Below are 22,724 nucleotides of genomic sequence, written 5' to 3'. Positions count from 1 at the left end.
TGAATTAGCTGTTGGCCATTGCAGAGGCTCTGAAGCAGGAGGTGCAGCCTCCCTTGCTGTAGCTGCTGGTGATGTGGCAGTGTGGCTCAGGGCAGCTTCCCAGCACCCTCTCCATCTGCCTTGTTTAAGCAGTCCTAAGATGCACCAGGAGTTTCTGCTGTGGTGCATCCCAAGCCTATCATTACAATGTGTAATTATCCAATTACAGAAGAATCATGCAAATTTTTTTTTCTTTAATGTTCTGGGCATAAACACAGTGATATTTGCTCAGGCTGAAGCAGCCCTTGTTCTATTGCATGGTTTCCCCTGGAGCATTTGCAATAAATAAATCTTGCCAAATTCACCAATCTGGTGAAACTCACTGTGGTTTTGAGCCTCAAAACAGCAGCAGTAGTAGTGAGGTAATGACATTGTGAATATTCAAATTCAGTTTAAATTATTAACGAGAGTTATTTAAGAAGTACTTTGGACCTGGTGCCATTCTGGGCGATGCTGAAAGCTGCTGCAAACCAGGAGGTGTAACAAAGCTCCAGTAAAGCAGGTGAGTATTCCCAGCAGTTCCAGAGCTCTGCTTGCTCGGAACAGCTTTTGACTGCATGCAAATGGAAGTTGCCCTTTGTCCACCAGCCCAGCATCTATCTCCTCAGAGCTTTGCACATGTTATTGCCTACAAATAAAACCCGAGCTTGATGTTTTCCTGCTCGTTTCTTAACCACAGTTGTTTTAAACCTGTTCTCCTACCTGCCTGATTTCTAACCACACTTGTTCTGAGGCAGTTTTTTCTGGGAATTCTGTTTTAATCTGTTTCCAAGTCATCTCTAACATATTTGTAGTATTATTATTTAAACTTGAGAACAAAGCCTTCTGCTTCCTGCCCCAGTCTAATTTGCTGTTTGTCAGCAGACTTTGAGATGGAGCTGATACAAAGTGGGAGGAGAGGTTGTTATACCAGAGTGCCATTCCAAAGGACCTGGACAGGCTGGAGAAATGAGCCAGCAGGAAGCTCAGCAAAGGGAAATGTGTGTCCTGCCCCTGGGCAGAGGTTAACTTCATGCTGCAGGAGAGGATGGAAAGCAGCTCAGTGGAGAAGGCCCTGTGGCTCCTGGTGGACAACACACTGAGTAATGCACCTTTGGGACAAAGGCAGCCACAGGCAGAGCATTGCCAGCAGAGATAGTGGAGAGTCCATCCTTAGAGATCTGGAAGGCCCTGCTCCAACCTGCCTTGGTGTTGGGCTGTGGGGTTGGACTGGAACATCTCCAGAGGCCATTCCAGCCTCATCCTTGCTGGGATTCTCTTTGAGGTCTTACCTGGTGCTGGTGCATGGAGGCTTTCTGTTAACTCAGTGGACATTTATGAGAACAGTTGTCTAAAATACAGAGCTGCACCTGGATTTGTGTGGCATTTTGCATAGGAAAAATTAGGAAGATGGTACTAAGTGTAGTCCATAATTTTTCACTTTAAAACTGTTGGAATTTTAACAATCTGGTGGACTTTATTGTATCAAGAGCACCACTTCAAGATGTTTAGTGTTTTTTTAAAAAAAAAGTTCAGCTGTATCAGAGGTTGGCTTAGTGAGAAGTAAAAACCTAATTGTGCTGGAAAACCAGGCTGTTGTGTCCTTCTGTGACTTCTCACTGCAGGCTCTTCATTGGGAATTCAGACCATTCTTCATTATTGGGCAAAATGCTTAGACACTCACTGGGGAACTGGATTTTTTGTGTTCCTCTTTGGGCTAATAAGTTTTGAAGTACTGCTCTCTCCTGTGTACTGGAAAGTAATAGATCTGTCTGGACATTGACCCGAGGATAATGAATATCTGAAATTAAACCATCTGGCCTTGATTCACTCTCTGGTTGGCAAAGCTTTTATGAGTGTCAGGGTCAGTGTAATGTAGTCATCCTACATGTAAAAGCATAATTCCTTTATTTTATAGTAGTTTGTGCTTAGAGGGCTATTTTTGCGTGCCAGAAAGTTAGATATTTGTTTAAAGAAAGCTTGAGGTTTTAATGAGTCATCTGAGTTTCTGTATTCCTTAAAGGAATGAAAAGGAGTTACTGTGGGATTTTGCTTTATCAATTTTCTGTTTAAACTTGCAGCAGATCTTCATTTTGGATGCAGATCTTCTTGGCTCTGATCTCTGGTGCAAGATCAGGGTTGGGTGTTCTTTGTTTTTTTCCTTTTAACACTAAGTCAATATAGGAAAGTTTCTTTTCCAGTCACAGACTTCTGCAAATATACCAGTACCTCCTAGTCAAAGCTTTGCTCATATTTTTAATAAGAAGCACATAACAGATGTTTTTCCTTTTTCTTTGCTGCTACCAATCGTTAAAGACTTCTCTTGGCTTGTCCAGAGAAAAGCAGATCGAGGTTTCCTTCAGAAAGAGAGTTTCCCATGCCAGAAACTGATGATGTATGCAGATGATGCAGCAAACACATTCCCCTTCCTCATGCTGTGCTGGTTTTTTCTTCCCTTCGAGATACTTTCCACCAACTGATGCTAAATTAAGCAGATAGGAGTGACTGTTGTGCTTTTGATGGCAAACGTGTTGCTATTGCAAGCTTCTCAGTGACAGTCCTTCCTGTGAGAGTCGGGTGTCTGCCTCTTTTTAGGTGGAGGAGCCAAGAAAATGGAAATCCAGGTAACCATGGTGTCTGATGACACTCCAGAGTGGGAATGAGCAAAGGGCAATGGGCAGACCTTGACAGAGGGCACATCTCCTCCCTGCCCACCACTCTGACCACCCATGAGCTTGGAGATGTCTCATGAGGAGACTGAGTCAAATGAACTTAACCTGACTGACTGATTGTCACGGCCTCTGCTGTTGGCTGAAGGGGCAGACAGTACCCTCAGCCAGTGTTAAAAACCAAGAATAAAACTGCTGGATGAGAACTTTTCTTTACAGGCTCAGTTGGATCTAGAAGATCACACAGCCTGTGTGAGACTGCTGGAGAGCTCAGTGAATGAGGCTGTGCAGAAAACAATGTGTCAGGATATAAATAGGTCTAAATGTTAAATAAGGAGAATGAAGTCTTGTGCAGTACAGCAAGTCCCTTCGGTTACATTTCTTTTGCATTCTCCTGGGTATTTCTAAAGACCACAGGTGACCTGGTTTAACATGCTTGCTGAAATTGCTTAAGTATGTCTATCTACATGGAGTTCTATTGATTGCTGCAAAAATAGATCACAATTCACCTGGAATACTTTTCATTTTAAACGTGCAGTAAAAATACCTCCTAAGCAGAGTTTCATGAGGTCAGAACTGTGATTTGAGCCTGTTATTTAATGGTGTGCTTTCAGTGCTGGGCTAGGAGTTGAGTCCTGGTTCCTAAGCCTGTTGCTGCTTTCCATCTCCAAGTGATCAGTGTTTGGAGGAAAGGAGATCAAACCTGAGTTTGCAGGTTGCTCCTGGTGATCTACCTGAAAGGAGATTTTAATTTCTGTGCTTCAGCTGGAAAAGTAGGTGGGTGTCACCTTGTGACCTTTACTCTGAGTTTGTGTTCCCGTGCTGAACTTCACAGAGGAGAGCAGAGATGTGGTTTACACCCTTGGTGCCTGTTCGTGTTTCCATCACAGAGCTGAGATTTTATCAAAGACTGTTTGCAAAATTGCCACTGACAAAAATCAAGATTATTAAGATATGACAAGAATTATACTGCGACTTATCACGTCCTGTTGCTGTGGCCTTCAGAACAGCACGATGATGCCTGGGGGTGATGGGTAGGGCATCCCACTTCTGGTTTTTCTCCCTCTTGGGCTGCCCTTGTGTTGGTCGATGTTAGGAGGTAGCTGTATGCCACGAGAGAGGATAATCTGACTTGGTAATACTCTGTGTAAGATGCTGATGTGGAACAGCTTCCTAGAGTATGTTGTTTTTCTCTCAGCTGTGATGTGAGTTGGTGTAATCCACCAGCAAATTGAAATAATAACCAGCACGACTCTTCTGCAATCTAACTTGTCTTCCACGTTTTGGATTGCTAAAAGATTTAGGGGTAGCCTAATGTTAGGCTTGCTATAGAAGACACTTTTGCTCTTTTTTTTTTTTTTAAGTAGATGATGAAAACTCTGTTCTGTTTGAAAGCTCAAAGCCAAGTTGATTCTCCCAATGACAGAGAATTAGAGAGCAGTTTGCTGGGGAGACTTTGTTTTGATGCTGTCCAACACACCAGTGGCTCTGTGTGTAGTTTTTCACCCAGAACACAACAGTTAAAACATTAGGCTAAAGGTTTGTTCTCTATTCCATTCTGATGTGTTTTGCAACCAAAACTCTGAGTTAAAGACCTGTTGTCTTTTCTGTTTCCCTGTGTTTTGCAAACTTTCATGTGTAATAAAAATAGAGACAAAGTGCTCAGTAGATGAAACCAGATTCGCAGAGTCTCTGTGTGCAGGTAACTTTCCAGTGTGATCTGGTTTCTCTCCTGCCCGTCAGTGGAAATTTACCTCGCCAGCTCCTATCTTGGTTTTAAATCAAAAATGTCTCTACACAGAAGAAGGAAAAAAACCCACAACGCACAACCAGACACAAACCAACCCTGCTGGGGTTGGCGTTCAGCTTTCTCCAGGTGAAACCCTAGATTGCTGTCCTTTCACCTCGTCTCCCTGGTGATGGGCAGGCATTGCCTCCGTCACCCAACTCCAGCTTCCGCCTGGGCCACTCCTGCCTCTGCCTCCCTGTGCTCCGGGGACACGGCCCCACCTCAGCCCGGGGGTCCCAGCTCCCCACAGGACACGGCCCCACCTCAGCCTGGGGGTCCCAGCTCCCCACAGGACACGGCCCCACCCAAGCCCGGGGGTCCCACACCACAGCAAACAGGCAGTGCTGGGTAAGTTGGGCTCCGGGGCTGATCGTGAGGAGCCGGTGGGATGTTGGGTGTGCTCCAGGCATGGGGTGACAGCCTGGTGCTGGTGGCATCTGGCTGAGGTGTTGGGCAATGTGGGAAACGTGATGGGGAACGTGTCCATTTGAGGGCTTGGAGCTGCGGGCAGGTTTATGTACCTTTGTAAGGCAGTTGTGGAAGAACACGTTAAACACTTAATCTTCTCTGGTCTGCGTGGCTTCTGTTCAAATATTGGTTTGCATTGATCCCGGCGTTGTGCCTTTCACACTTGTCTGTTCATTTACCAAAGCCAAGCTGCTGATTTTATGCCCTATTAATTGTTATCCCAGTGCTGCTCTCTGGGTGCACACCCTGGGTGCTGGGACTGTCCCTCAGGAGGCTTCTGTCTGCACCTTCCCTTCTCTACCCCGGCCGGTGGTTGCTGTGGGGTTCTCCTGGGGTGTATTTAGACATTACTGGTGTGCATTCCAAAGCCTGTGGCACAGCTTGTTTGCTTCAGCTGGCATGCCCTGAGCTACCTCCCCGGGGTTACTGCTTGTTCATCCCCACAGCCCAGGGCTCTGCCTTTTGCTTCCCTGCTTTCCATGTCATTGCTGTAACTCTTCCCTCACTTCCCAGCTCCAGGACATTTTATTAGTACAACTTTTTAATAAGGTTTATTTACATGAATGCTTTAACAGGTGTTAGAAACTAGTTTGCTTTTTCTGAGCACCGGGTGCAAGTGAATGTGTTGTTCTTTTAAAAATTCATGAGCAATTGCCAATTGTGCACATAAACAGACACACAAGTGTAAGCACATCTGTAAGCACATCTGTATTCCTTTACCTGCTTTCTGAGGTGAATTGGGGTCTGTTCCTTGTCTGGCTTTTGCTATGTGATTTGCCTTCTGTTTCATGGCTTGATTTCACGTGAATCAGATAAATCCTCTGCAATGGCAACGTGAATTGCAGATGAGAAAACACAGCCCGTGTAAAGGTTATCCTTCAGCACAGAAAGCTATGTAACCTCTGACTTTTGGGGGGAACAAGAGTATACAAACTTCACGTTAATCATTGGACAAAGCAGAAGCAGGTATGAACGTGATTAGCAGTGGAACTCGGCATTAATATCTAACCAAGCACTTTATGGCAGGCACCTCTGCTGCAGTGGGCGAGGCCAGGTAAGGTTGGAGGGGTGAGGATGGGAAGGTGGAAACACAAACAGCTTGGACATAAGTGAGGAGGCTGCAGCAGTGTTCCTGCTTTGCTGTTTGACTGTGCACAGCCAACCCCACCCTCCCCGTGGACAGGCTTTGGATTCCTAGCAGCAGTGTTGCAAACATTTTAAATCAAAAGTATTGTGAACAAGATGGTTTTAAATTCCCAGAGACACCCCGTGTTGTGGGTGCACAGGACCCGTTGGGGGGTGGTGTGGGAGGTGAGAGCCAAGGAGCAGGGCCCGGGTCAGGAAGGCAGAGCTGCTCATTGCTCAGCTCCAGCTCATGAAGGGAATGGGGAGTGGCAGCATTCTCCAGGCATTTTAAGGAGACCCTTTCAGGCTTTGCAAGCTACGGGGAAATGCTTTAAAGTGATACAAAAATCCCTCAGGGGGCTGAGCTTAACTTCTTTTTCAAGCAGAGCATTTCAGAAGTAAGCCTAGAATGCTCTTCAAAATGCACAGGAGTTGGTGCAATACAGAAGTGTCAGAGTTAGGTGTCTATCTGTCTGGTTTGCCATTTCCCAGTGGGATGTTTCAGGCAGTGAAGGAATTCAGAAAGAAGGTGAAGGATCTGCAGAATTGCAGTGAAGGGATTGCACAGAAAGTGGGTACAAAGCAATCCCTCCACCAGAGAGGCTTTTCTCTTTAATACATGTTCTCAGCTCTCAGCAGAACCAGAAGAGTGGTTTCTGTACATCCACTTAGCAAGACTGGAAGAAGGGATGCAGCAGGTGAGTTGCTGCTGTTAGCCACTGGCTGTGTCCTGGCACTGAAGTCATCTGGGCATCAGTTCTCTGTGATTACTAAATATAAAAGGAAGAGGAAGGAATCCACCTAAGATGTAGGCTACAATTGGCAGGCGGTAAACTGTTGCTTATTTCCACTTTTTACTGACTGTGAGATACAGCTGCCAGAAAATGCAACTTCCTTTCTGTTGGGAAAACTGCTAATGTGCTAGATCATTGATTATTTGTGAAAGTCTCAGTCAAAACACTTAATGCCAACAATTGTGCTCTACTGGATTTGTGTCTAGCAGGTAATTTTCTAGGCAGTTTAAGGTCATCTTTCTGTTCATGTTGATTCTTGTGGTACCTAAAGCTATTTCTCCATAAAGAACTGTTTACAGTATTCTCTTGTGGCATCTGTTTAGTTTTCAAGATCTGCACAGGCTATTTAAGCAAGTACCCTTAAGTCCAACCAAAAAAAGGAGAGTGTGTCCAGATGACACAGAGCTCAGTGAAGCCATTCTCCATGCTTCTGCATAAGGACTTCCCCACTCTGGAAATCTCAGTGTTTGGAGTAAAAGTAAAAGGCAAGTCAGCATTTTCTAAGCTTAGTTGCAAATTATGGAGTGTTGTAGCCTGAAGCCTTGAACTTCTGGTCGTGGTGCCACACAAATCCTTGCAGAGCAGTACTGGTTTCTAAGCAGCTGCCTCCACCCACCCTGCATCTTATCAATTTCTTCCTCCCCTTATCTTCCCGTTGGTGGCATGCTGTTTGTGGGCTCCACAGGCTCAAGGTGCTGATCCAGGTTCAGAAAGACCTCGTTAGGAATGGAATACACTGGAGGGGAGAGGTGTTTAAGTTGGCCACTAGAAGAAATGTACGTGTAAAAATGTCACTAATCTCAACAAGTATGAGTGCTGCTTAACTACAGATCGGGGCAGGCTCAGAGCCACAAAGGGATCACTTCATTTGGGGGCTGGATCATGGAGCTTCTCAAGAGTTTTACCATGTTTAAAGAGCTTGTCTAGGCTACTCTCTGTCCTTGTGCTCTGGGTTTACAGGAAAAAAACAAAATCCTGATTTTCTTTTCTTGTCCAGCCTTTCCAGAGAAGTGTGGGTGGGAACCTGTGTCCCATAATTGATGCTCTGCATTTCAAGCTTCTCAGTGCCTAGCCAAGCAATCCTTGATCTGATTTATTTGTTTTGTTGTTGGCCCTTGAGGTGAGATTTACCTCTCTACTGCTGTGAAAATTTAACTCCTTTCTGTACCTAGACACAGCATAGTTGGAGATAAATGAAGAAATTGGGCCACGAGGAGCAAGCAGAAGAGTATGAAAAGCTCACTCTTTTCCTGCCCTTCAGTCTTTCGGTTCCCCCAGGCAGCGTTCCCAGCTGAGGAAGTGGAGATCAGAGGAATACAAATTTGAGGTGTCAGCCTGGGAAGCTGAGAGCTGCTGTTAGTTCCCACTGCTACCCAGGGTGATCTTTGAGCAAGCTTCATTTGGGAACCCTTCATCTATATCACTTGGGGTTTTGTGTGGTCGCATGAGCTGGAATAGTGTTTTCCCAGGCTTTTTATGCATGTGAGTGCATGGCTGTTTGAAAAGTTATGAATATTTCATGCATATGAAAATTTGAACAAGCAAACATTTGCAGAAACACTGTTTCTGCTTGGTAAAAAAAGTATTTAGCTGAGACTGAGAGCCTGCATGCAGGGAGGGAACAGGGTCAAATCTGATGGAGAGCTTAAACTGTGAAGTGAAACTTCAAGGATGTTTTTTCAGAGTCCATCTCTTAGTCTGGAGCATTATCTTTTGTGTCTTGCAGAATCTGAATTGGGGATCCTCCAGCACTTGGACTTTATCCTCTTCTGAGATTTTTATTTTTATTTAATTTTTTTTTTTTAATTCAGTCAGTAATCAGAGTTGATTTTGATGCAGAAATAAGGTGCCAGTAATGTAGGCCTTTGTTGGAGGAAATCTGAGTAGCATTGATAATATAAATAACTGTCAGAAATCCCTCTTCCCATCCCTCTCTACTTAGTGTTACAACTCAACCTTCAGTTCTCCTTCAGTAAGGTCAGTAGTGTCTGCATTTCTGAGGCTTTTCCTATGCTGTCTTCTCTTAATGAAGGAGTTGTCTTGATGGCAGCTTACAAGTTCTTTGCCTTTCATCTCTCCAAACCACCCCAGAAGACCAGGCGTGTGCTGCTGATATTAGAAGGCTGACAATACTTTAACACATAAAAAAAATTCATTTCCATAGCCACTGACATAAATCCATCAAGTTGTTCTTTTCCACATATTGCTTTGTTCACCTCTCTAGTAAGCTGTAGGCTCTTTGGGGAAGGAACCCCAATTTCTTAATTAGGAACCACTTGAGGCAGGGCTAAGTGCTGCTGGCAAGATTCTGCCAACAACTACATTTCAGCAAGGATTTAAAGCATTGAGCTGTTGTTTCAGTGCCACGCAGTGACTCTGTCAGGGTGAAACTCACCCTGCAGACAGGTCCAGTGAGACTTTTGTTCTTCTTTCTCTGAACCAATCTGTTTCTGACTTCTCCCAAAGGAATGGTATTAGACTGGGCAGGTACAGCTTTGCTTCTGGGGTGTTTCTGACCTTCCTAATAATCTCAAGAATCTCAGAGCTAAAGAATCTGTCTGGCTTTCAGTTATCTAAAGCAAATGCAGTAGGTGTAGTGTGGTCATGCCAGCATAAACCTGTGGGACAATGTTATTGTTTTCTGAACAAGCTTCAAGGAACAGAGTCTCAAATTACTGTAATTGAACCTTGTATCTTGCAGTTCTGGAAGGCTTATCAGAGGAGAAAAAGGTACAGCTGATACGGGTGACTGCAGAACCTGTTTCTGTAGGATCCTTTCCAGATTTAATTTTGGTGGCCTCTTTGTGTGGCAAAAGTAAACTAATCAAACTGGGTATAAAAAAAAAAAATAAGGTTTATAGTAATGTTCCTCAGGAACTTATTGTAATGAATTGATAAGCTGAGCACAGGTGGACATCCCAGTGATGCACATCTTCAGAGACTGCCCTGTGTCACTGAAAGGTGTATTTGATCTCTGTCTGTACCAAGGAGGCCAGACAGGTTTAACAAAATGTAGTTTGGAGGTTTTATTTTTAATCTTGTGCCGCCCTTTTTTTGAACTGTAGACATCTGGTGGAAAGGTGTTAGCATTGTTGGACAAAAAGGTTATGAGTATTTTCCCTTGTGTTTGAATAGACAGCTTTGGAGTCTGATTAGAATGACTTTCTGTGGAGTGTGGATCATCTGGAGTTTGAAGGGGCCCTGCTCAGCAAATTGATGTCTTTTTTTACTATTATTGTTGTTATTGCCATGATGTTATTACTGTTGCCTATCTAAATCTACTTTTATTTAAATCTGAGCAGCTCTGACTGGAGGCAGATGGTCCTCATGGTTGGACTCAGGCTGTTCTTTAGCAGATGAAGTGTGTACCTCCTTCCAAGATATTCTTCTTTTCAAAATCCTATCTGGGAGAGACTCCTGCTATCAAAAGGCTGAGAGTTCATTCACAGCTTAACTTCTTGTAAACTGGTCTTCAAAATGAATTACAGAATAAACATTAAACCTGTTTTCTTTCTTATTAACAGGAGGAGTCTCGTATCCTCAGGGTAAAGGTGGTTTCTGGCATCGATCTAGCGAAGAAAGACATCTTCGGAGCGAGGTAGGTTCTGCATTGACTGCTCTGTGTGGTTCAACAGAATGAACTTGGAGCAAGGATGCTTTATAAGTTTGATTGCTCATAAATGTGATGAGAGATCCTATTGCTTGATTACAACCAGTAACAACTATGGTCTGTGTGTTGGCAGGAAAGCCATTAATCTCCTCTCCTACCGCAGGAAATCCTTCCCAAGTTCACCATAGTCTGCCCCAGCTCTGTGAGTGTGTGAGGAGCAGTTCAAACTTTGGCAGTGTGTGGCCATCCTTGGGTGACTCCCCACTACCTCCCCTGCAGCCCCACATAATGCAAACAAGACCAGAAGCAGCCATGCCCTCCACCTTGTTTTGGGGAGCTCTCCTCTCCTCCCCTCCCCTTCCTGCTAGCTCTCAGCACCCATCTCTCAGGTGCCAGGTGTTGAAGTCTGACTCAGCAGCCAGGCTGGGAATTGTCTTGGGCTCAGACATACCCAGGTGTCACTGCTGTGGTTGCAAAGGGTGGGACTTTGTAACCACACATTGATGGAATATCTGAAGCTGCCAGGGAGCCCTCAGGCTTGAGTGCAGCTTTCAGAGAGAAAGGCAGCAAGAGCATCCTCTCCTGTCCAGCTGTGCCACAGGAAGGCTTGGTGGGATGTGGGGTGTAGGGAAGGGCCCAGAGGGAGCAGTGCTGACTTGGTGCTTTCCTCTTAGGCTAGGGCAAGGCCAGGTTTATGTCCAGCTGAGCCTTGAACCACATTGTTCATTAAATGGGGTACTTGAGAGGCAAAAGAGAGGTTTTGGGCACTCATGAGGCAGGCTGCATATAACTGCTGCCCTGTTCATCTGTGTATCAAAAGATGGGGTGAGCAGCCATGGTTTGTGCTGTCCTTTGGCCAAAGTAACAATTGTCAATTGAGAAAACAGGTTTCAAATGGCCATGTGGAAAGGTACAGATACAGACATCTTGTATCCCCAGTCTTTTGTTTCAAAAGAATTAGTCACAGGTATAGGAACAGCTTTTCTCCAAGTCTGGGCTTGCTGGGCAATGACTTAGGGAATCAAATCAGGCACTAATTGGGGGAGAAGCTGGTGCTGAATCAGAAAGCATTAACAGTATTTTTCCCAAAGGTTAATTCAGGTTTGATGTGCTTGCTGTCTCAGTCCAGAAGTGTGAAGGAATTCTTTCCTGCAAAGGCTCCAATCTATGTAGAAGTTTCTTCAGTTAGAAATTAGTGGCTCCAATTGAGCTGCTATTGAAATGACTAATTTCCTAATGTATAAATGAGTCTCCCTGGGGGTTTTCCTGTATTCCTTTAATGATCCTTACAAGTTGTTTATTAGCTTGCATATCTGGCTTGAAACTACACGAAAGCAGCAATTGAAAGTTTATTCAACTTTTTTTCTTTTTTTTTTTTGCTGAAATTTGCAACAAACGTTCCTTTGGTAGCTGATTGCAGCATATGGTAAGATGAAATTGTTTTGGTTTTTTTTTTAATTTTCTTTTCCCCAGATTTGCTAACTTCAGCTTCTGATGCTGACCAGGAGCAGCTCATGTAGATGTAGTTGGGCAGCCTGTGCTTGCTGAGCTGTGCAGCTCTGTTAGTGGTGTGCTGGGTCCTGCTGCAGGAGTCCTGCTGCTTGCTCACAGCATCCCTGGCTCCCTCAGACTCCTGCAGTTGGTACTGAGATGCTGCAGTGCCAGGATAAGAGAGAGGGGAAACAAATTCTGGAGAGGTGATGGGACCAAGGCACAGAGGAAACAAGATTCCTATTGCAAATACTAACCCTAGAATTGCCATATTTATACACTAACTTTGCTTTTTCTAGGTCGTGTTTAACTTGGCCTTTTCACACAATTACAGATTTTTGTTTTACTTGATATATTTAATTGGCTGGATTTTATTTCTGCATAATTGCCAGAGCTTTACCTTTTACCACTTCATTTGAAAAAAGCAAGGGTAGTGGTTGGAATGTTGAATCTGCTCATTAAGAGGGACTTCATCCAAATATTGAAGTGCTGGGGCAAATTCACAGCAGCAATCTGTGAGAAGTGGGAAACTTTTTTTGTGTTAATTTGATTTGTTAAGGGATACATTGGAAACTCTGCAGCTGACCACCCAGCACTGTAGTGTCTCTTTTGGCCATATACTTCTCATTGAACTTTTGTAAATGTTTAAGATGTTGTGTTCAAAAAGACTCCTAAAATTTGCTTAGGAATTGATAAATTGTAAAAATATCTTATTTTTCAAAATGCACAAATTTAACCTAAGTGAAATTTGAACTGGGTTCTATTGATGTAGCCCTTAAATATTTAAGTATATTGGTCTCAAGTCAATAGGATTTCCATAAAAGCAGAGAGTTAAAAACATATTCCCAACTTATGTTTTTAACTTTGTTTTAAGCAGCTGTTCAGTACAAGCTGAGACTAGCAGCATCATTTGCTACAGTCTTAATGAAATGCTTGCATTGCTGTGTTGGCAAGCTTTCCAAAAGTTGGGGCTTTTTGGCTGAAATTCCAACTTCATTTTTCTGTATGTTTTAGGGGCCTTGCTGAGATATTACCATTTCATGCTGCTGGAATCTGCAGTAAGATTTAAGCTGCCACAGACAGTGTCATTCTAACATAGCTACGGAGGGTGTGTTGGGTAGGGACTGGCCCACTAAAAGCTCTCCAGAGGCTCAGTGTGGAGCAGAGGATTTGATTCTTACTTGGGGGTCTTGAAGAGAAACACAATGTTTGTTCTAGGCAAGGTGATAAGGAAATTTCACAGGCATTAGAACTGTGCACATAGGTTTTTCACTGTATAGGCTCAAGATCCCTAAAAACCAGCAAAAATTAAGACTGCATTTGCCCAGGCCACAGCTGGGTTGGCACTGGTTTCCCTGAGCACCCCCAGTGCCTGCCAGGTGGTGAGGATGATATTCTTGTCCCAGATGATGATATTCTTGTCCCAGATGATGATATCCTTGTCCCATCTGCCCAGAGGACATGGGGTGTGCTGCAGGAGACTGTCCCTCCTCCACAGCAGGACACGCTCCTGCTTGTGTGCCCTCACTGACACTTCTGGGTCAGGGACAAGTGCGTTTTTATTTTGTCTCCTCAGAAATTAAGTGTTGAGGACAAATTCCTGATCTTTGTAGTGTCCTTTTTGGGTCAAAAAGGTCAAGTGGCTGCTAAATATTTCAGATAGTTGCACTTTAGAATGGGTTAATCTAAAGTGGTTGAAAACATCTTAGAATTGCAAAGTTAGAGCCCCAGGAGCTGCTGTGCAGGGCAGAGTCACACAGGGCTGTAGTGCTGGGGCAGAGTAGTGAGTTACCATGTAGCTGTAAAGATTAATTAAATACACAATTGCATTGTGTATTGCATCTCAGTGGGTTTTCCTTACCATTTTTAATCAATTTTACCATCATAAAACACAGCCCTTAAGCTTGCAGAGCCTGGAAGCCATTCATTGCTCCTTTAAATCCAAGGAAAGTCTTTTACCAGGGCAGAGCACTGCACAAACTGGTGGTTTTCTTCTGGAGACTCCAACAATAAAGAAAACTCAATGCTTTGGGAGTTTGCTTTTTTGGAAGTTTTTTTTGCCTTGTGAAATGGTTTTGATAATAACTAATCATATACAGGAGTTCAGGAATCCATAGAATTATGGTTACAGTGATGCAGAGTACAGGGTGGTGGCTAAAGGTGGTGAGTTCCACCTGGTGGTTACAGTTGAGGGGCTGTAGGTGGCCAGCTGGTGGAGGTGTAAGTGAGCTTTTTGTAACCTGCTTTATGTTTTGCCATGGAAAATTACAATTCTTTGTATACTGGTGACTAATAAATATTGCAAACTGGAGTTTTGTGAGTTTAGTATTAGCTTGGCATGCTTAACTCTGAAAGACACGTTACAGTCTCCCTGTCTATACTGATGTGCACTTACCACCTGACAGATGCTGTATTAGAATATATATGTTATTATTGTACACTGATTTCCTTTTAATTCCCTCTCAACTTGTTAAATGTAATGTCTTAATGAATTCAGCTGGTGTTTGTATTCTGGTATTTAAGTAATACAAATTATCATGTGATTAATCTGTTGTGCAACACGGTGAACAATGAGTATTTATTACTATTTGGTTTTCCTCGTGTATTAAGAATGATGCTCTGAGCATCAGGATGCCTGAGGCTGCACTGTGCAAGTCCCTGTGCACAGATGCAGTGACAGCCTGGAGAACCATGGAGGATAAAATGAAAGTTCCTCTCCTGAATATGTATTGCTGAAACCCAAGTAGAATGACTCGTGTAGTGGTGTGGTCTGCTTGCTGACAGTCTGCTGCAGTGGACAAGTTCCTATCTTTCCCAGAAGGTACACTCAGTGTTGACTTGGCATTTTGATTGGGGTTTTTTCCACTTTTAAATAAGTGAAATATAGCACTTCTGAAGGCAGCACTGTTGGGTTATTTGGCACACTGCTTCTTATACAGTTTCTGCATAGGCACCCAGATCCAGTCAATAATAAAGGTGAATGCTTAAAAAAATTAAACCAGCAGTTCTTTAAAATACCCTGTCTCACACGAGTGCAGTCCACTTTGCTGCCTCTTTAACACCCAGCTCAACAAGGAAGGGCTTTTATCTGTAACTTCTGTTTTCTTTTGAATTATTTACTACACATAAAACCTGGTAAAACTTTTTTTTTGTGGTGGTGGTGGGTCTAACAAAATGGGTTTTAACATCAGCTGTTAGTCTAAAATTTTCTCCAGTAAAATGTTCTGTTAGCTAGATTCATACAAGTAATTTCTGAGAACTATTTTGGTAGGGTAAAATGGTATTTGTATCCCAGGTGAAATTACTGCATATATCCTGTTCCAGGGAGTTCCTGGAGGTGCAGCAAAGCCAAAATACTCTGTGCTGCAAACCCCTCAGAATTCAACAGAGCAGCTCGATGAGACTGCAGTTGCTCAAGGAGGATGGAGTTCATACTGTGTTTCTTTTTCCTTTGTCCAGTGGGGGAAAAACCCCAAAGGTATAGAAAACCACTTTTCTGTTGTTTTCAGGCTTTGAGAAATGGAATATTCAAAGCAGTACAAATCTCCTACTTCCTGAGTTTTGTGCAATGCCATTGATACATCAGTGTTGAGTGTTACCTGTGCTTGCTCTCTGAAGCTATTTCATTATTTCATTGGGCAACCCAAGATGAATTTCACTAGAAAATCTCACTTGCTGAGAAATAAGAATCAAATGAGGCTGTTGGTCACAGTTCCCCCCAGGATGTTATCAGTGGCAGTGCTGAAGAAAGGTCAGGATATTGTGGTCTCTGTTTGAGCACCAAGCAGCCCAGGTGTCCTCCTGTCTGCTCCAGCACCTGGTGTCTTCCCTGCACTGCAGTTTGTCCTTTATCTGTCACTTTTCCTGCTGCTGTTTGTAGGGTGACTGGAGTTACAGCCTGGCAGAGTGAGCCAGGAGCTCCAGACACCTCATCTCAGACTACAGTCTCAGAAGATGTTTCGGGCTCTGCTTGAAGAAGGAAAGGCCAGAGGAGCAAAGACTTGCCTGAAATGTATGATGAGTGAGCAGTAAAGGGTGATGCTATCCAGAGAGATTAAGGCCTGCTCAGAAGGAGTCCTGTGGATATTAGGTATTTTCTCTGTGAACCCTTAACGTTGGTTTTTGCCTCATGAGTGAACTGCAGGAGCATTTGGGTGCCAGGCGAGGGGATGGGGGGTATCGGGATGTTCAACCATGGGTGCAGGAGGCCCTTGGGGCAGGGTGGGTCTGGGGTAAGGTGCAAGTTCACTGTCAGTGGCTGGCAGCAGAGGGCACCAGAGAATTTCCTCAGCTTTTACCACAGACTAGGACTGTGATGGCTTTTGCAGAAATCAGCCTTTCATGGTTTTCAACCTAATCAGGAGGATTTTATCCATGGATATGCATTATGTTCTTCAGGATGCACTGGGTATGTATTTCAGCAGCAGTAAAAGGAGAAATGCTGCTTATTTGAGTACACAGCCTTGCTAATGTGTAAGAAGACTTAATAACAATTTCTGGTTTGTAGTGTCAAGTGAAAAGTGACTTTTGGCAGATAATTGCTGAGTAGAAAAGTTTGTGTACAGGTGTACACACTTTAAATGTTTCTCATTGTCTGAGAAAAGAACGTTCCTGCATTCAGCCACTCACTTTTTTCACCTGGCTGCTGTCTACTACCAGTTTCTGGTTCACCTGAAGCTGATCTCCTTAACTGAAAAAAGGGGAGATGACAAGATCTAAAGAAAACCTTCTGGTTTTAAATATTTGAGGCAGAACTTCTGTCTTTTTTTTCCTCTTTTACTGACCACATTAAATCACCAAGTGGTATGGACTGAAGTCATCAGCAGCTTCCCCTTTTTGCATATTTTAAGTTTTCCTCCTGAACTGAATAGTGTCTCATATCTTACAGTTTAAGATTTTCAGTATCTGACAGTTTCACAGGGTGCACTGTACTTCATTTGAACTAATCAACAGCCCCAACATAACTCTATTCTTTCTCCTCTGACAGGTGAATACAAACATTGCTGCTCCCCTCCACTGCATGAGCCTGTAGCCAGGTTTTTGTCTTGTGTACAACAGCCACAGATGGTATTTTGTTACAAAAGTCAGCAGGTTTTACCCATCATGTGCAAATGCCACGCTGGCATGGCTGCCAGGCTTGTAGGAACTTTCTTTTGTGTGTGAAGTATTACTTTCTGTCCTGAGTTTTCAGGCCTGGGGTTGTGCATCCATTTAAGGATGTCCAGTGCTTGAGTTTTCAAACAGCTCTTGTTCTGTTTTCAATCTTTATTTAGTGAGAAGTAGCACTTATGTAACCTTGGGGTCTCTGTCACCTTTTCTCTGCAGCTCTCTCAGATGAGCTGAACACGCTTTACTGCTGTCAGCTTTTCACTGAAGTGCCAGTCAGGCTTCACTCCTTTAAATTCAGAGCAATCTATTGCAAGTTGATATTTTCATTTCAAAAAGGAAAATGTCCGTATTTTTAAAGAAGGAGTTAAACCAATTTTTATTAAAGAAACTGAGAGCAAGTATTTTTAAACAAAACCAACAAAAGAACCCAACAGAACACCCCACTTGCATCAATCATATGCTGCTCTGTGGGTCTGAGTGAAATGAAGCCATACATTATTGCTTTAGAAGAAAAAAATAATAAAGTGTTTTTTGAGGGAAAGCCTTGAATCTTACATTGCAAAATGAAGTTTCTGTTCAATTATTAATTTTAAAGTTTGGCTGGAGCCAAAGGTGTGAGGAGATTGTGATACTGGCCTTGTCAAAACTAGAGAAGTTTCTAGAAGCATTTCTCACAACACCTGGCCCTGACTCCAGCAGCTGAGTGGGACTGGAGCAGCCAGGTGTGTGTGGGGGGGGGGGGGGCAGCACTGGTGATTGGGTTCAAAGAGTGATTGCTGATGAGCCACACATGTTGATGCAATTAAAGGGTGATTTTTTTCACTTGGAGAGCTTTTGCAAGCTCCTGGCAGTTTGAGCTGACCTTTGCAGAAGCTGCTGCGATCCCTTTTCCCTCTGGCCATGCCCTGGTGGTGTGGAATTTTGGGCTTCCAGAAAGATGGGGAGGAGATGGTTTGGAGGGCTTGATGAAAGCTGCTTGGTAGCTCCTGGATGTGGTGCATGGCCCAGCTGCAGCAGGAGGGACAGGAGGACACAGCTGCCTGGTGCTGGGGACTTTCTCCTCGGGCTGCGAGTGGTGACTGGCGAGGTGATGGCCATGGCTGAGAAGGTGAGTTGACCCTGGTTAATGGCACCAGCATCTACTGAGGAGCTTTCCCAAATGGTCAGTGTGTCCCCATGTATGTTGGTGCCCCTCAGTGAGGTGTCTCTGTCTGTCCCCTGGGCTCCAAGGACCCTTCTGCCCAGCCTGGGGGACAAGAGAGCAGGACTGGGGGCAGCCAGCCTTAGGGGGATGTTTTGCCTGGAGGCTGTGGGAGCTGTAGGAAGCTCTGGGCAGCATGAGCCATTGCAGTATAGGTAAATGTGGAGGGAAATGCAGACACTTCCAAAAATAACTGCTTTAGCACTAGAACTTTCCCTCATCTCCTCTGTGAGTAACTGGAGCAGGTATAACTTGGTGGTTAGATTTTGTTCAGGTTTGGGTTTGTTTTTTTTTCCCAGCTGGCCGATGTATTTTCTGTTGTGCATTAAGACAAATTCTACATGCATTTGTCATTGTCAGTGAACTAAAGAACTGAGCTGTTTCCCTCCCCTGCAGGAAATGCAGGTTTAATATTTGCAGAGGATCATCAGTCAAGATGAGTTAATCCAGAAAGTTTCATGTATCCCAGTGACTCTTTGTGGGCATAAAAAGCAGGGCAAAATTGCATCTCAGCTCTATTTGTGAAATAATTTTTAAAATATCACCTCAAGGTTGGGTAGAGAGGTGTGCAATTTATTGTTTCATGCCTGGCAATGTGACCTGAGAGAAGGGAAAGCATCCACCCTGCTACCCCTGCCCATGTTTTAGATGGTCATGAATCATGGATTAGCCCTCCAAATCTAATTTTTTGATGCAAACTTAACCAGTATGCTTTAATTACTGATTTCCCTGTTTCTGCCTCAGAAGACTCCTGGGCTGGCAGGGGTGGTGCTGGGCTGCAGGAGCCAACCCGTAGCTCTGCTGGGACAGGGCACAGTGTGCTGGCAGGCAGAGTGCCAGGAGGTGAACATAGCTGCCCTCTTCCAAGACAAGAGCCCCTCTGAGGAGCAGGTTCATTTTCCTGGGGGCCTGGTAGGACCAGACTTGCTGCTGTGTCCATGAAGTGCTGTTCTGATTGAGTTTCCAGCCCCAGTGTCTGCTCCGTTTCCCAGTGTCCCTCTCCTGCAGGGCTGCTGCCTGCGTGGCTGCTCAGCTGCCCCTCCATCTGGCTTCAAAACCTGCTCGGTGTTCCCCTGCCCCCCCGGGACAAGCAGGACACTTACTGCTCCATAAACACTGTCCCGGGGGGTGCACAGCACTGTGTCCTCTCGGCCCCAGGCGTTGTTTGGCAGCCTGTGCCAAGAGGCAGGCAGTCTGTCTGTCTGTCTGTACTCCTGGGGCTGTGCTGTGAAATCATCGCTGGGTGATCTCGGGACGGGGGGCAGACACAACTTTGGGTTCCCTTTGTTAGTAGGCTCACTAGAACTGCAGAGAGTGCACAGTGTGTGCCTGCGTGTAACCCTCACGACTGGGTCACACCTGAGGAGGGGGTGAGGCCAAACTGGGGGGAAAATCCATTCTGTTCCCTTTTTTCTTTCCCCTACCCGACCTCAAGTAAAGCCCTCCTGGGTCTGGTGTTGATTACGTTTCTACAAAGCAGCATTTCTATTGGATTACTGAGTTCTGGGCTGCAGAAAACCGAGATGCTGCTATTCCTGTTCTGAAAATAAATAATGTCCTTGGACTGTTTTATGACTGGAAGGTAAATTAGAAGGTACTTCAATAATACCTGTCAGGAAACATGGTACTAAATTTCCAGCTGAGCAGCAAAAAACCCTGGGTGGGTGGCTGAGTCTCCTTTTCAGTTCCTTACTCCTCTGGACAGTATGAAGAGGACTGCAGTCTGGGCTTCTTTGTAAAGACCTTTCAAAGCAAATACATGGAAGTGGTGCTCTAGAACTGTTTTTTAATATATTTAATATCTTATTTTAATTGAAAGTTAATGTGAATAAATGGATGCAGAAATAGATGAATAAGCAATATAATGCAATTAAAGACAGCAATTTCTTTAAGCCTGTGATGGTGTTAAAGTGTTGCACTGTTGTTTACAGATCATCAGAAGATACGAATGTTTCTCTGGTAACATTTTATCTATTTCATCCCTACTTGGATACTTTACTGTACAAGTGTACACAAATTAAATGCATAACTTCCAGCGTATCAGGGCTTTAAGAATTTTCATATAGTTTGAAAAGTTTCAGATTTCATTTAAAAGTTTGTTTCCCCTAATTTGTATTTTGAAACAGAAGCCCAAGACCAGATTGGTTTTCAGGAGCTGATTTTGATTTGATCATACAGAGTAATCCTGTGGATGGTGGCTTCATCATTGAATGGGATCCCTGAAAACAGGGGTGCATTTCTCCTAGAATTAAATTTCTAAGAGTGTTGTGAGATTTTTTTTTTTTCCTGAGGTATAAAATTGAGCTCTCTGAGATGAGGACAATAAACCTTTCTGTTCAGTCTGACTGCAGCATCACAGACCAGCTGAGGTTGGAGGAGTGTCTGGCAGACTCTAGCCCAACCCCTGCTTAAGCAGGGTCCCCCAATCCTGCGGGCTGGGCAGGTTTGGGTTTGGGTTTGGGTTTGGGTTTGAGGATGAATGCAGGCTGACACTCTACAGCCTCTGGGCATCCTGTTCCACTGTTTGACCACCCTCACAGTAAAAATGAGATTTCTTGTGCTCGCCTCCCTCGACCTGCTGGCCTGTGATGAGCTTGATGTACACAAGGACCCCCAGGGCCTTTTCTTTGTGAGTTCAGTGAGAGGATATAATCAGAGGTATTTCTGCAGAGACTGTAATTATGATTGGGTTACAACTGGCTTAGCATGACAGGGCTGCTTGCTCCTTTTTCTGCCTTGTAGTTGGGATGCAATCAAAGTGCTGCTCAGTCACTTATTTCTCTGCCCAGTGCCATGATTAACACTGCAAACTGTGTGATTTTTAACACACTGGGTTGCATGTGATTGTTTGATAAACTCATGCAAACTTTGTGTATCTACAGAGAGCAGAAAGAAAAGAATGGGGCTTATTCTGAAGTTCTATATTTGAGGGATAACATTGACCTATGTAACTGGAGTTGGAAAACTGAACATTTTAAAAGACAACTTCTTAATTTTAATAGTTGTATGTCCAAAGAGATATGTAGATATTTGCTTGAGTGGGACACTGTAGAGCGATGTGAAAGGGTCCTGTGGGGAAGTCACTTGCTCCTCTTAGCCCTGCCGCTGTCTTCCCTGGTACTTTCCTTGCCAGAAGGAGCAGTTTGGTAAGATGGAAAGTGTGATGGTGAATCTCATCAAAACTTCATTGCTACAATGAGTAATAGCACACAAGAACAAAACTGAACTCCCCCTCTCAGCAGTTTTTGATTAGTGTTCTTGTTTGGTGATTCATGTCTGCAGCCTCTCTTTGCCTTATTTGAAAGCAGCTGCCTTCTCTTTTACAGATGTAGCTGCAGAGCTTTGACAGGCAACCACGAACCCTTGTACACACAAGCTTTTCTTAAATCCATCTTAATAAACACAACCTCATGACAAATAACCATCTCTGTAACTAAGAAATTAATCTTGGGTGCTGACTCATGGCAAGTGCCATATCACTTCTAAAATAAGGAAGAATTTTCTTGCTTTTTCCTCTCATGGCTGCTCAGTGTCTTTGTTACAAAGGTGCTATTTCTCTAACGAAAGGTGCCTCGTGCTTTCAAGATTTCACTTTGTTCACCCCATGCCCCGTGCAGCACAGGGTGGGAAGCAGCGTGTCTGTGGGTGCTGTGGTGTGAGGGCTGAGGAGCTCAGCCTGTCCCTCGCTGACCCTCGCTTCCCGCCAAAACCCGCTCCTCAGGGACGCCGCCATCTCGCTCCGAGCACCTCAGAGTGGCCATGGCCTCGGACTCTAAAAAACTGTGTTTCAAGTGGGTTGCCATGTTGTGTGTCCATGCCTGGGCACTGGCAGGGGCACAGTGAGGACTCCACTGAGGGGTTTTGGGGCTGCCCCAGACCGGGCTGAGCCGGTTCCGGCCGGTTCTGCTGCCGCCTCAGCGCAGAGCCTCTCAGGGAGCCGGCGGCACCTCTGGGCAGTGCGGCTGAGGGGCTGCTGGGGGACAAGGAGAGACAGACTCCTCTGCACATCCAGAGCACAGAAAATCACTCCGTAAGTTGTTTTTTGTTTCTTTCCAGCATCTTGGACATCTGATTGTACAATATGGGGGAATGCCAGCCCTCGGTTTCCATGAGTGGTGGGGTAGCAGGACTGACGTTTGTGAAAGAGTCCAGTGCCAAGGAAGTGGGGAACCTGAGGAAAATCTGTGAGGAAAATCTATGAGGAAGTTATTCACTCAGTCTTCAGAACAAGGTTAAGCACTGGATAAAATAAACTGGGATGAAAAAACCCCAAAGGGGCACAAGTTGCATGCAAAGGTGGAGCAGAGGCTGCAGGGACCGTGGTTGTGTGTAGGTTGTTGCTTTGTCCCACACTCGCTTCCCATGGCAGGTTGTGACAGGGCATCACTCTCTCAAGTACTGCTAAACCATCCATTTCTGTTTAGAAGTTTACATTGAGTTATGAGACAGT

The 22,724-nt window shown here is 44.4% G+C and overlaps 1 protein-coding gene across 2 annotated transcripts in view; it reads left to right on the top strand.

Moving 5' to 3' along the window:
- Window positions 1-22,724, top strand: part of NEDD4L (NEDD4 like E3 ubiquitin protein ligase) — a 119,874-nt gene that overhangs the window by 18,420 nt on the left and 78,730 nt on the right. For both annotated transcript variants that reach the window (XM_030468065.1, XM_030468064.1), the window contains exon 2: window positions 10,388-10,461. In XM_030468065.1, the coding sequence (XP_030323925.1) occupies window positions 10,388-10,461 (74 nt within the window). The remainder of the gene's footprint in view (window positions 1-10,387; window positions 10,462-22,724) is intronic.

The sequence above is a fragment of the Calypte anna genome, chromosome Z (assembly GCF_003957555.1).
Source record: "Calypte anna isolate BGI_N300 chromosome Z, bCalAnn1_v1.p, whole genome shotgun sequence".
NCBI classification, from domain to species: Eukaryota; Metazoa; Chordata; class Aves; order Apodiformes; family Trochilidae; genus Calypte; species Calypte anna.
Note: the sequence above shows the minus strand (reverse complement) of the source record. Positions and strands in the feature narration are given on the sequence as shown.